General features: G+C 40.2%; 1 protein-coding gene across 12 annotated transcripts in view; it reads left to right on the top strand.

The window, feature by feature from the left end:
* Window positions 1-15,304, top strand: part of TENM2 (teneurin transmembrane protein 2) — a 641,052-nt gene that overhangs the window by 502,677 nt on the left and 123,071 nt on the right. For all 12 annotated transcript variants that reach the window (XM_049829391.1, XM_049829390.1, XM_049829388.1 and 9 more), the window contains one exon: window positions 5,506-5,670. In XM_049829391.1, the coding sequence (XP_049685348.1) occupies window positions 5,506-5,670 (165 nt within the window). The remainder of the gene's footprint in view (window positions 1-5,505; window positions 5,671-15,304) is intronic.

The raw sequence follows: 15,304 nt of genomic DNA, 5'->3' as shown, positions 1-15,304 counted from the left end.
TTTGTAATGGGGGCAAGTAGTCTCTGGGGAAGAGGCCTAACACACTCGTCTCACTTGTGACTGGGGTTGAACTTGAACCTATTTCTCCAACAGAATAGTAGTAGAACATGAAACTACTATGTTTCTAGTCTTTTAATTAACTGTTACTTTATGAATAATAATTGAGATCAGTAAGATAAATTTCTGGTATTCCTGGATTTCTGTTGCAAGATCATGAAGCAATAGCTAGTAAAGAACCACGAGTCTCAGCTCAATAACATTTAATACAAAGTAAGCATGCAATAATGTTTAATTATTTTTAATTTTGGAGGATACATTTAGTCTTTTCAAGTTATATGTTACCCATCTATATGCGCCCAGAAGTGTAAAACGCTAAACATCTTTTGCTTCATTCAAATATTCTCATGCATTAAAACAACATACAGACCGTATGAAATAAAAAATAGATGTGCAGATAGTTCTTTGAATAAATATATTATGAAATTACATGCTGCTAAGATTTATTAGGTAGGTTTTGTTTTATCATGTCTGTGAATCATTAGGCCTGACTTGGAAATCACACTGATGTTGCTCAAGACTAAGTATACTGGAATAACAAGAGTTACATCATTGTTCACCTCATGAGTGGATGGAAAGGAAACATACAGTGTTTCCACTCCCCTACAGTACAATAGACTACATACATATAGCAAACGTGCTTTTAGTGTTTATTTGCTAATGTTATTCATGATATAGTGGACCAATTTCTTTTTCACATGGAAAGAGGCGGGCCTGCTACAGTTAAACTTAATATGACTAGATATATCCTGACAAAGATCATAGTTTGATGGGTTCATTTTGGATGACAATAATTTAGGGTTTAGTAAGCATGACAGCTTGGAAAATTAATGTATGGAAACATGCTGAATTCTGTTCACTTTTATCATCTTCCCATCTTTTTGAGTTGCTTAGGGAATACTGAATTTTCTAACAAGCAAGCAATGCGTACCTTCCAGACCTCAACTGGGAAGGTGCAGTAGAGATGGGGAAAATGGTGGATCGTTAATCTGCATACTTCTCCGTTTAAGAAGGAATATCATAGAGTAAAGGGATGAGTTCAAAACCTGATTCTACCCTGCCTACTGGCAGACACCGCATTGTACTACAGGCAGATCTCTAGCATATGAAGAGACCAGAGGTGTCTCATTTTAAAAATACATGGTCAAGAGTGACAGGAGACCACAAAGGGAAGACAGAGAGCTTCTTCAGCTTGGAAACCATTGCCCATTAGACTAAACTCTGAATGGAGTGAGCATTGGGTTTATGGCCAGAACAAGAGAAGACTGAACAAAAGAGGAATGTGGGGTGTGGGGACACTACTGAGTCTTAGAGAACATTCAAGAAAGTTTTGCATGTAAGTTTTGTCATATTTCTGTGGATTTGTATACCTTTTCGGATTTCTTAAAATAATATGTGATTCACTCTAGCAACCTCTATCTTATGTAAGTATTAGATTGATCCTTGACAGCTCTACCACCTGGAGTGATGAACTAGTTCTCTGCTTTTGTTCTTGGTGGGCATGCAGGTTTAGCTTCCAGGTGCTTTTGCTCTGTGTGTATGTGTGTTGCTGGGGTGGGAGTGAGAGGTTTATTATTACTTTTTACATAAACCTCAAAGGTTTTACTTCAAAATTTATTATTTCTACATTCTCATTTTTAGAGAATATAGATACACAATTCACTATCCTGAGCTACTAGATGTTAGTGTTAAACTAACCAGACAAATGTTTGAAAATCAGGTATCAGAGACAAGAACTTAGAAAATATGCTTAAACATTGAGGGGGAAAAAAGCCAAACCAACCCAAATAATAACTACAAAACATACATAAGTGCTCTGTGAATTAGAATTTATGAATACACCATAAGTGTAACACATAAAATGGCACTTTTTTGTGTTTTAAATCTTCAGGGATATGTTTGTCCCTGAAGGTTAATCTATAAGCTAAATGTGGAGCTCTGGAACTGTGTTCAGTTAAGTGGGCTGTTTCGGAAAATCAGTGCTTATCTTGATGATCAGCTTTGGATCTAGCTGAGTATCCCAACTCAGCTGTCTGGTGACTATCCTTTGGAGAAAATGTGGCCAGTACTGTAATATCTGATGAACGTGTGTCATTGGGGAAGAAGGCAAAGCCACAGCATCACAGATTATTTAGTTGTAGTTTCAAAAAAAACCCCAACCAACCAACCAAAAAAAAAACCAAAACCCAAAACAAAAAAAACCAACAGACAATAGAAAACAATAGGAAACAGGCACAAATTCACTAGCCCAAATTTCTCTTCTGACACACATGCACTTAACTTTTGAATGGATCCCTGTATTTCTAATTAAACGGGCTTCTACTTATTCCTTTGCTGGAGGCATTTTTGTTTGATTAACAGAACAAAAGGTTAATCATATAAATTTGCCATCTCGCAGCATTCTGAAGCAGGAGAGAATAGGTGGCTCCTTGTTCTCCCTGCTCGGCTGCCAGTCAGGTTTGCTATATGCAATGCAAACACAGAGCTTTCCCCTGAGGCCCCTGTGACACACTTTTCTTGACGTATTCTTGGTAGAAGGTGAACATTCCTCATGTTTGTGACTTCAGCTGTCTTGGTGGAAGTTTGTAGATCACGTAATGGATACATGAGCTGTGCAGGAGATTGTCATCTTTTCTCTGTCTCTGTAAGGGACTTACAGCGGACGTGCAAATCCCTGCCCCGTTAGGAAGGAGCTTTAATTGCTCCTACCTAATGTGCATCTATGATTAAAACAGAGCAATGGAGTTATTAATGAAATCATGGCATACTTGGAAGCAGATGGATCAAAGTCTTTCTTAATACCATGTTAATAAGATCTTTTATAATTCCTTGTCTGAATTTACCTGGTAATTATAAGTTAGCAACTATAATTCTCTTGGACAGACTATTAGTTATGATTTCTTTATCTCTTTGTTGTAAGGAATGGTTCACACTTGAAGCAGCAGACTTTCATCTCTGCAAGTGACCTACATTTATGATTACGCTTGCAATAAAATAAAAAAAAATTTGCAACTTTGAATAGACACACTGAGAGTATAAAACACAAAAGTCTAACTAATTCTCCTCTATGACTTGTTTTCATTTGGGAGCTCTGAAATTCACTTAATCTTTATGCACTCTTTGCTTATGGGGGTGGTCCAGCTGAACTCTGCCTTTGGAGCCCTGGTGTGTGCGCATTGCGTGGGAATTGCTGACAGCACAAACATGCCACAAGCTGCTCTGCTACCTGGCGTTCCCCAGCCCTCTCACGACTGCAGCACAGATGATGTCTCTCACTCGATGGGGAGAGGCTGTGTCAGCTAGCGACTTGCTTGTTGTTTGAGCTTTATGGACAATGTTTCAGTTTCGTTGCCATACTGAAAAGAATATTAGTTGCTCGAGATTAGACTGAAAAGCCTTTTACAACGGGGGGGGGGGGGGGTTGGCAAAACAAAAAAGTTGTAATTGAATAAAACATTTGATCCCACATAAAATTTTTGTATGTTCTCTGGGAATTCTTGAACATTCCCTAGAAATAAATTTTGAGTAGTTTCTCAGCAAAACATCCTTTCCAGGTTCATATTTGGTATTTTTTTTAAATACCGACTGCTTTAATATATTTTCAAATTTTTTTTCCTAATAGAAAAAAAATTCTGCAAGTTCAGGATAAAGGCAAAATCTGGCAACTGCCCTCTTCACACAAAATGTCTCCTGATTTTAGTTACTATCCTTAGACATCTGCTTGGTCCATAGGTATGTCTAGGGGAAGGTGATGTGATGAAAGCTGTCTTACTTCTCAGCAGCTGCTTTTGTCAAAAATAAGAAGGTTAAACTCTGCATAGATTGTGTGCTGAGAGATTTCTGGGATTTGGGATAGATAGATTGTGGGTGTGGGGTGTGTTTTGTTTTGTTTTGTTTTCTTGGGCTTTAGGAATATGTATATGAGTCGGTCACACCTAAATAGATTCCCTGAATTCAGAGATTATTTAAGAGATGTCTTAAGCATTATAAGTTGCAGTTCCTGGGATAAGTCTTTTGTCTTACCTAGCCCTAACATTTAATCTCTGAACACTTAGCTGCGCAGCCACCCCTGGTCCATTTGTGACCACACCAGCTCTTCTACAATTGCTTGTAATTGGATGCAAAATATCTGCTAGTTTTATGTGGATCTGCCACTGCAGAAGTGAACAATTATAAGGGTGCCCATGATCATATGTATTTTCTGCCCCTAAACTGACAGCGAATCCTCTCAAACACCATTTTAGTATATAACTGTAAATGCTGTTCTCAGTGGTACGTAGGTTTACATACATCCTCTGTAAACAGGAAGAATGCTGATGGTGGGCGTACAGAACGTGACTAAAAACAGCTTTGTGGGCTCTCCTATCCTCACCACTCCTCTATATTGGGAAGATGCCATAGAGATAATATGGTGAAAGTATGGAGATGTATTCAGGTAGCTTCTGTTTATACAAGGTGAAGATGCACATAAATCCACGAGCCGAACGATTCAGACCTGTCAAGTCTCATGCATTATGCACAGGACTTATTCAGTTAGCCCCTACCACGGTGCCTGTAACTCATGCGCCTGTGAAGGCGGTGTCGTGGCCTTTCTCCCGCTCCATCTCTTACGTGTCAGGCGCGGCGGCGTGGCCTCTGCCGTACCTGCGGCCCAGGCGGGCCTGCGTCTGGCGTGGGGACGGCCACGCGGGCCTGCCTCCGGCGTGGGGACGGCCGCGTGGAGAGGCCGCGGGGCCGCCAGGGAGCTCTGCTAGCAGGCAGGCCTTCCCCGGCTGGGACCGCGCGTGGGTGGCTGTGGTGCGGCCCGGGCGGCCGAGTTTCGTGCGCTGGATTAGAAAAATCCTGTGAGGCCAAGGGGTTGGCGAAGGCCTGGGTTTGTCGGGAAAGTTTAATCTACAGAATGAAGACAGAGACTGTTCAATCCGTTGAACTAAATAAGTTGTAATAGACACAAAATAATTGCATTACGATGTCATTAGTGTACATAGGGCTAAAGCTAATTCTATAATCAACGCATAACCTAATCACGCACAATTTAAACTCGGAGCTAGTATTTGCGGCAGCGCTTTGTTCCCGAGAACGTGTCCCCCTGCAACGTGGGAATGGGAAGGTGGTGCGGGGTGCCAAAGTCTGAACAAAAAGCTTGCCTCTCGGTTCCGATACGCCGGACTGTAGGCATCCTCCCTTCTGTGTCTCGGCAGATCTGAGAACCCAACAAAAGTGAGACAGGTTTATGGGAGGCACCGGGGCTTTCTCCGGGGTTTTATTTCTTGCTGCCGCTGTTGCCCGTTTCCTTGGCCCGCGGACATCCCCCCCGAGCCAAGTTGCTTTAGGGCTCTTTCCAAAAGCCGCTCCGCTGACCCCAGCCGGAGCCGCCCCCCCCCGCCCCCCCCCCATTTCTGGCGGTGCGCGGTGTATTGACGTTTCCCGACTTTGTGTCTCCGGCAGCGATGCACCTCCTGGGGCTCAACTGGCAGCTCCAGCCGGCGGACGGACACACCTTCAACAACGGCCTGAGGGCGGGCGCCGGCTCCGGCTCCGGCTCCGGCTCCGGCTCCGGCTCGGTGGCGGCGGGCGCGGAGGACGTGCCGACGGCGCCATCTGGAGGCAGAGGTGAGGCTGCGGCCGCCGGCGCTCCGCGGGGGGCGTCACGCGTGGGCGGAACCTGCGCTGAAGGACGGCGCCGGCCGGGCGGGGCGGGCGTCCTCCGCCTTCCGCCGCTGGCGGTGGGTTGCCGGGTCCCTGCCCGGGAACGGCTGGGCCTGCCCCGTCCCGCCACAGGCGCGTCGTTTCTAGAACCTCGTCCGCTGGCGAAGCGGCGGTTCCCTCGGGCTCTGGCGAGGAAGCGCTCTGTCAGAAAAACGAGCGCCCGCCTGGCCGGGCGTCCTGCTGCCGGGTGTAGCTTAGAGAGCTCAAAGAAGAAGAAAAAGCCCGACCTAGTGGGAGAAGGCCAGACGGCGTACTGCTCGGGAGAAGTCAGGAACTCTGGCTTCCAGCCAGGACCACGTCCCGGGGTGTGTTCTTTCTCAGATGTAATTCTAATAGGAAACATCAGGGACAGCGGAATTTGACCCGCAGTAGATAATCTGTCCTGCGATATTAGTAAGAGCAACGCGGGCGACAGATGGATCCTTTTTCTCCTAAAGAAGAACAGTGTTTCAGCGGAGGGTGGTGGAGACAGGGCAGCGAGAAGAATGAGGGAAAATCCAGAAACAGAAATACTTTCTCAAACTGAGAATATTATATATATTTATAAAAAATACAGGGAAATTGCATGTCATGAAAAGCACTTTCATCATTTAAATGGAATGCCTTTTACTGGTGAGGCTCAGGTGTTTCCTTTGCTACATCGCGATAAGGCTTTTCCTGGTTATTACAAAAACCATGATGACAAGACAGAACAGAACGTTTCAGTTAGTCAAAGGACCTCACGGGCCATAGCGTGCTGTGGAGGTGGGATGGGGTGACTGAAACAGAAGTAAGAGCACTTGCTATTGGTCAACAGAAGAGTTTTGCTCAGAGATGAGCATCGTCTGGCTCTCAGGACCCGCGGCTCATGTTGAACTTGCTGATTGCCAAAGCAAGTGTTAGAAAGAAATGCTAACTCAAGATACTTGCATTGGATGTGTTGGGAAAAAATCAGGTAAAATAGAGCTGGGAAAGGAAGCTGAGTTGTTTTTTGGTGTGCCCGATCATTTCATGGATTTGCTTCTGTTTTCGATAAATGATGATGCTGCTCCTCAGCTTCTTCACGTTTTCTGTGGAGGGACTAATTTTGGTTTCCTTCTTTTCATGAAATCCTACATCCTAGTGGTGGCAAAAACCTGGAGATTTTTAGACAGCTCTTTGTTGGGTTGGCTTTCATTTCTGACTGACTGTAGGTCAAACTGGACGAACAGTGCATCCCTAAGTACAAGGCAGAATGTTTATATTACTGCTGAACTTCTTCCAGATTGTGCACAGGTGAGAGACCCGACGGTTTTAGGCAGGAACCTGAAGAGCTCAGGTCTGCAATTATGGTCACTTAGCAGACAACTGCGGTGTTTAACACGTTTCCAAATTCCCTCCCCTGCAGCTTTTTGTTGCCATCTCTGTGCAAATATAGGGCAGCAGGATTGTTGAATTGGAATCTGCTCATCTGCCTGGGGCACTTCAGTGCAAATTCTGGCAGTTTATCCCAGCCCCACTCTAATTAGCTTTTGCACATTTGAAGAGGCTGAGATGCCGGCTGTTCGGGGAGTGGTAACCTCCTGTAGAGGAGACAAGGAGAGGGAACTGCTGTTGTGTCTTAAATTGCTGCAGTTAGCTTTCTTCAGAGCATGTTGGAAAAGTTTACTTGTTCTTCTGACATTTTGTAGAAGATTGCTGAAATGTTGATAATCGGGGGAAAGGGGGGAAGAACAATATTTAGGCACGTAATCTTCCACAGTGGAATAATATGAATGACAGGTTTGGGTAAACACAAGGATTATCTAAAAGACAAATTCTTATAGCAGGGAAGGGTGAAAAGTTTTTCTACCTCACCTTTCCTTTTATTATGTCCAAGTTAATATTGCTATCCCGGCAGTTTTTAGGAAAGCTTCTGACAGCTTTTAACACAACAACCATTTCAGGGCTCAGGGCTCTGGCTGTGGAGAGTGACCTTTCTATAATTGACACAACTCAGGATGAAGCCATTCTTTTCAAAACATGGGTCTCCCAAAGAAACCTTTAACCCCTAGACTGAGAACGGCCACTTAAATGCAAGCTGTGCCTACTCAGCAAGCAAGGCATTTTAAAGTAGAGCAATTTGAAAGGAAAAAAAAACCCCGATATTTCAATTTGATCTGCTTGTTCCTTATTAAGAGACTAAATTCTGGTATGAAATAATAAAACTGCAATTTAAGAGAGATGTAAATTACCTTATTACTGCATTTTCCTATCTGAATGAAAACAAAATTCACTATTAAGATAACGCAGTTGCGGGTTTTTTGTAATTACACACTACATCTCACTAATACTGGGGATGTCTGAAAAGAGTAGGCAAGTGCAATGTGTAGAAAAATCCTCAACGCTGCTGTAAAACTGCAAGTGAAGTCCACCATGCTCTGACTGTAAACAAAGCACAAGATAGGTTTTTGGGTTTGCCTTTAGGATCTGGAAGTTGTGCTGAACTAGGGGTTTAGATTATGAGACAAAAGTAAAGAAAAATTCCTTTCTTAATACAAACGATAAGGTAGTATCCCTTCATAGTACATAAAAACCAAAAAGTTGGCACTGCCATGGAATTGCTACAGGCATGAGGTAGGTAGTAATGACAGTAAAAAAATCTTTCTGAGAGTGAATCCCATTTGTCTGTTACAGCTGCATAAGGATAATGTTAGAATATTGGTGTAATAAATCTAAATTAGGGGAAAAAAAAAAAGCAAGCATGTTTGGGAATAATTGCTTCTTCACAAAGAAGTGAATTAGATGACCTTATGGGATTTTTTTTGTGCCTGGTTTCTGTTAATCTATGCCAAAAAGATATTCTACATTTAAAATTATGTAGTAGGCTAGACACACATTTCCATAAAATCTGTGACTATCTATGTGCTGTTTCCTTTCTAATTGACAGAATATACTATAAAAGTCAACTTTAATCATTTCAGAGGACACTGAAAATAAACTACCATTTATGTGGAAATATCCAAACTAACTCCAGCTGCAAATCCAAGTAAAGAATGTTTTGGTGTAGAGTTTCTTGTTTATGACATATTGTCTTTGGTGTGCTTACAAATTTAGCATATTTTCTACTAATTCAAAATTGACTTAGTATTTTTTATCTTGATTATTTGCTATAGATTCTATAAAGCTGAGAAACACAGTAAGAGATTGTGGTCTCTGATCCTAGAAACCCACATTTTAAAAGACACCAAAGATAATTATGGGCAAGGATTGTGGACCTGAAAGATCACTTCAGTTACCGTATACTGACTAACTGGAAAAGTTAGATTTGAATTTGTGTTCTGATACTCACATAATCCAGGGTTTGCATCTCCTTGGACCAACCAGCTGGATTCAGGTTCATGCTCAGTTCATGAGATATTTCACTAGGTCTACCACAGTGTGTGGATTTGAAAAAGACAATTACAGTTAATTAAATGGTAAAGTATTGAAGTGTCATGAAAAATACTTGTTTCCAGTTATCAAAATCAGCTTGCTTCCAGTTATCAAATTCAGCATTGTAAATATAATGGCAATAATGAAATGAAGTTAAATTTGCTGTTAAATTTGACACCATCTTACTTGCTTGAGATGACAGAGGGGAAAAACAGATTTCTACTAATTTAGCAGAAAATTGCCCTGAATAGATATGGAAAGATAAACTCAGCACTCATTGTGAAGCTGTATAGGTTGTCTTCAGCTCTCTCCAAATGATGTTGAGACCTCTGCCAGATGCTGCAGCTTCAAGACACATTTTGGTTTGCACACACGAATTATTATTTTCTAATAGTTAAGATATTTTATTAGCAACGCAGCAGACAGGCAAGGTTAAAGGAATAACAAAATTATTAAATGGGAAGATTTGCTACCCTTGCGTATTGATGAGCTGGGGTTCAGATGTGAATAGAATAGGCCCTGACTTGTCCGTCTGAGACACTGGTACTACCCCCAACTGTGTTTCTGCTGAAACCTAATCCTACTCATCAGACAGTATTAGGACCCAGGAACAACTGGAGGGGCCTCTTTGTCATGTTGCAAAAGGTGAAAAGATTAAAAACTCGTACCTCATTAACAATGTAAACAACGTGAATCTTTTGGTTTCTACTATTTCCTTTCAGATGCTTTGAAACAGATGATCAAAATGTAAGAATAATCAATGTATTTTAAATGTCACTTCTGTTACCCTCATTCAATTTAATCAAGACATGCCATCATTTTCCAGGTGGATTAATCTTATTAAGTAGTTACGTGGCTAGTGTAATGTAGTTCTTAATTAACATGTTAGCAAGCAGAAGTATTAATATGGACGCTATGAAGGCTTGCAGATGTGGTCTTCTGACAATATACCAGGCTCTAGGGCTGTTTTAGCAAAAGCAAAGCATTTGACTAAGTTCAACAGATCAGGAGAGGAAATTTATTTTTGTGATTGTGTTTAGGTGATGAAGTGTATTATATACCGTCAGAGATTAGTGTTATGTTGATGCAGAAATTCATTCTAGTATATATTTGTTCTTTGTGAAATGAGTGAACTAACAGATCTTACCTTTATTTCAGTTATAATTTGCTTTTGATTCTGGAAACAATTAATCTTGTGAAGCCATGCCCACATGAATGTGAAGGTGTGCCTAAATTTTTACGTGTATCAGGGTATTAAGGCATGTTTCTTAATTCCACCTGCAGGGTCAGATTGTTTGACTTCAGCTGAGCCAGAGCAATAGTCTTAAGCAGATCCTCTTTTTGCAGAATTTCTTTCCTTTCGCCACATCGGAAGTATGGGATACTGACCAGAAAATCTGAGATTTTGATTTTGTTTCAGAAGCTGTTTTACCGGACTTCTGAAAGCTCATATAAATTCAGAAGCTTCTTTCCTCCTCACTTTACAAAATAGAGCTCATTAGTACCTCAGCATCTTCAGCACAACTGAAGTTCAAGATGTGTCATAGCAGCTTCTCCAGACAAACTCTCATTTCCTGGCTTTTTACTTTATTGTAGCTGTGGGAATTTGTTTTGCATCCACAGTCAATCTATTGTACACATTTTAAAAAGAATCTTGTTTTCACTTGGGTCCTAGGGCACTTAGGTATTAGTAGGAGATATTTTGAAGCCTAAGTTCATACAGGAAGCGATCAGTGTGGTAATAGTGCATAGCACTGATTTTTCCACTGAAGAAATTTCTATAAAAAAGACATTTTCTACTTTTTTTGTTTGCCTTTCTGAAACAATAAGAAATGTCTGGTCATGTAAGTAGCAGATTTACCTGAGGAAAAAATCAAGCTATCATTGAAAAAACATAGTAATTGCCATGTATTCTTTTTTTGGCAAAAAGTCAGTGGAGTGTATTTTTATATTGAATAGTTTCCTTTACACAGCTGTACCATGAATTTCTCTGAATTTTCATCTGTGAAAATCTCTAACTATATAACAAGCAACAACAGAAAAATAAGTTAGATAAAATGATAAGGAAAGCTACATCTGCAGCAGTGATTTGTAAGAAATGCAGAGGTACAGGAAGAGAAGAGGTACAGGAAAGAGAATTCTCTTGAACCAACATTGGTGATATTTATTCCTTGTATTTGATTTTAAATTGTCCAAAAAATCTTGGTAGTTCATTATGGATCCGTTGGAACAGTTATTCTGCTAGGTTTTTTCTCAAGAGTGTTATCAAGACGCAATTTACAGTCATCACCGTTATAAAGGCACACAGTCAAAGCTCTGGAGTTAATTGCTATTTAAATGTGATGTCTGTAGCGTGACACTGCTGGTCGCCAGATTTCATTTTTATTTTTTAATTTTAACTACAGTATGGGAGAGGAGCCCATAATAAATACTGAAGTATATCTGGTTTCAGTGTAGATACAGATCTGCCTCCAGAGCTGACACTGCTTGCCATCAGTTAAATTAAAGGCTGACTGGGCATGTCCTATCAGCTGCCACCTTGAAACCGACCTCCAGCTCAAAGATGAGGCCTGCTGACAAGTTAGCAGGGGGAGTTTACATTGCTGTTGTCATGTATTGCCTGTTTGATAGCTTCAAAGGCAAATATACTTGAGTGCTAAAACAGTCTTTTCAAATGTATATGCCAAAATAGTAATTCAACTGGGTAAATAACACAGCAGTTTAAATGAATAAGTGTTATTTAGTTGATAAATATATGTTTGACTGAGTGATTGAAATGGCTCCCCTGGGTAAGATGAAGAAGTACTCTTTTAAAAACTCTGTTTTGTAGATGTTTATAGAGAGGAAATCACAGGAAAAAAACCCCAAGTATCCATGAGGTTATGAGATAAACAGATGAAACTCAAAAACAGTCACCGACAGCAGAGATAATGATGTTGGGATTTATTTGTTCACAATAGCATGAGTTGTTTGGGTTAGTCTTTCTTCCCAGATTTGTCACTTTCTCACATCTGTAAGTTCACTTAAAGACAGTTGATGTTCTTTCAATGTGATCGCAGCGGTCCATCAAAATGGAAAAGCTTCTAAAAATAGCTGGAGGGGAGTGAGTCAGGTGGCAAGGTACATTCTCTACATTAGGAGATGAAGAGTGAAGTGAGCTATAAAAAAAAAAGCTTACTTTAAGAGTCCCTAGAGACAGAATTTATAAGTGAAGCTGTTAGTGCAGAAAAAGGCATTGCAAATATAAAGCTAGGATGATGTTCTCCTTTCAGGTTTAAAAAAATAAACTTAAGCCTCTTAACTAAGAGGTTCAGTGGTCATATCTACTTTGCGTTTCACTTCTGTATTTCTAACTTTGGGAGGAAGGAACATGAAGAGGCCAATGTTGAGACACCTCCTGTAGTATTTTTAGGTGACTGCTCTGCATTACTCATCTTCAAGGTAAGAATTTTTAAGAGGTCATTGTTAATATTTCTGTTTTACAAGTAGTCATCTGAGAACGTCAAGATCATGACCAGCTCAGGTGCACTGGCTGTGTCAAAGCAAGGAGTAGAACCAAGATGCTCTCGCTAGTTTTGTGTCTCCTACCAGCAAGAGTAACTCAGCAGGAATTTATGAGGGCGTGATTCAATAAGGCATAATCTTTAGAGCTCTGGTAGCTTGCTGGACTTAAAACTTTATAAATTGTTCGTTAAACTTGCAAATATAAAACTTATATTTTAGTACAACTTCAATCATCTCTAAATTGTGTTATTTCAGCATTGTAATGTAGAGCCATAAAAACAGGATGTCATGTATTAAGTTCTTAAAAGCAAAAATAAGGATCCCTTTCAGCATGCCAGAGGTGAGGCAGCAGCTGTTTCTCACAGACATGGCACAGGCTGGATATAAAGCAGAGGCATGCCATACTACAAAAATACAGACTTGAAAATAAGGGGTCATCCATCTGTTCTTTGTTGTAGGTTAAGTATATCTTGATCACTTGTGATAGTTGCTCACCTAACCTGCTCTTAAAATCCTCTACTGTGTCGAACCCCTACAGCTGTCACAGTTCTCCTCCTGGGTAGCTTTTCCTGAGACACTGAAATGTTCCAGAAGGAGTGGATTGGACAACTAGAAACCAGGTCATTCATGTTGCAGAGCAAAAAAAAAAAGGCACCGATGGGGAGATGTTTCCAAAGATAATGCCAAACTGAACTGAATCTTTTCAGTATTGGGAGCCTGAATCATGTCTCTAAGCTGATGGAGAATTAAAAATTCGGTTGTTTTACCTGCAGTTGTCACCAATTTTTAGGCTAACAACTTCAAACTTTTCATGAGAAATATAAAGGAATTGTCTGTTTCTAATAACTTTTTGTTGGGAAAGTGTGGCATCCCCTATATTTGTTTACCTGTGAGGTGCATGCTGAAGTAGTGTGAATGTAACTCTGGTTGTCCTGATGACTGGAATATTCTCTTTTTAGTTTTATTGATGTATTTGAGGATTCTTGACTCCTGAAAGATGCCCTTTCCCAGATAGAAATACAAACCAGAATTTTGGAAAACCAAAGGAGGCTAAGGCTAAATTCGACAAAAAATACTAAAACTTGAGCCTCCATAAGAATTAAATTTATTTGCAAAATTATAATTCTAGGGAATATATACTCAGCAGACTTGGAAGCAACATAGTTAGCAAAAAATCATTGATGGTGGTGGTTTGGAGCTGCTTTAATAGCCAATGAAACCATAATCTCCAACAGAGACTATGGTGGTCTTATCATTTGCATGCTCAGTAACCTTGCTGCACTGGATAAAAATGAGGTACAATGGCTGATGCAATATTCAATATAATCTCTATTTGATGTAGATGAAAAACACGTGACTCAGTAATTTGTAAAGCAGATGTATGCATGCGGACATTCTAACGCCACATCACTTCTTAAAGTGCTCTGACAAGGATTCGTTTTTCTAGAACTTATTTTGTGGCATAGGCTATTTATGTGTGTTAGCAGCCGTTTCAGTACTTAATACCTGAGAGAGAGATATAGATATATGTTTTTATATATATGTTTATGACATGAGGTAAGTGACTATAAACTGCTTATTTTTTAACTATTGGAATATTAGATTTGTTCTGGTAATACAAGCCATATCTCTGAATATACATGACCATTGCTCCACTGAATTCTAGAACTGTATTAAAAATTATGAAGTATTATATATATATACACTGTATTAAAAGGTATAAAGATAAAGTTTTGCTTAAAAAGGAACTAAGTGAGAAGCAGATTCCAACATGGGGGAAGGCTAATGTTTTCAAACAGATCTAAGCTCCAGATTCCCACCCATTTTACTTGTGGATTTCAGAAGTAGATTACACTTGCTGACTTTCGTATTCTGTATGTCAAAGGTTTGCACTAGCTTCCGTGGACTGGAGCAGCTTTGTTGTAGACATGAAATTAACCAAATTGAAAAAATATGTAATTCAGATAATTTATTGAGTATAAGGAGTCTGTGGACAGAGAATACTGGAAGAGGCACTGATCTATAAATCTTTGCACCTTTATTACTTACACAGCTTCTATCCTAATAATAATGCCTGGAAATAGCTTTTTCTTTGACTGTTTCACTTTGACTCTGGATATACTAATCCTGAAGAATAAGGTTCTTTAGAGTGTGTCAGGGAGTCTTCTCAGGTTAGATGCAGTTGATGTTCATTTAAGTATGCACAGTCTACTTCCAAAGAAATAATTTACAGCACAATTTTTAAGAATGTTGGGAGAAAAAAATCACCATTTATTACCATAACTTGGAACTGTGAAGTGAAGTAAGTGTAATGTTGTACTCAAAGGAGATGAAGGAGCCCTCACCCTTACACTGACTTCCTAGCTCTGCCAGTGGTTCCAGTATAGCATTCAACAGGTGATTTTATGTGCTCTGTACCTGGTTTTCCTATCCCTGTGGGTAATGACGAATTTAAAATCTAGTGAGATGGTGCCTGGCTTCTTTGAGGTAGGAACTTGGAGACATCCTCTGTTGCAGTAATCCATTAGAAATGAAATAATATAGTTTGAATCTGGTTGACACCTGTGTTCTTGTGCAGCTCTGAAGGCACATTGCTTGACCTTCTCAGCCATTGGCAGCATCTTTCTTGGCAGCATCTTCTGCTTTTTTTTTTTTCTTAGTG

This window comes from Accipiter gentilis, chromosome 26, assembly GCF_929443795.1.
Source record: "Accipiter gentilis chromosome 26, bAccGen1.1, whole genome shotgun sequence".
Lineage (NCBI taxonomy): Eukaryota > Metazoa > Chordata > Aves > Accipitriformes > Accipitridae > Astur > Astur gentilis.
Note: the sequence above shows the minus strand (reverse complement) of the source record. Positions and strands in the feature narration are given on the sequence as shown.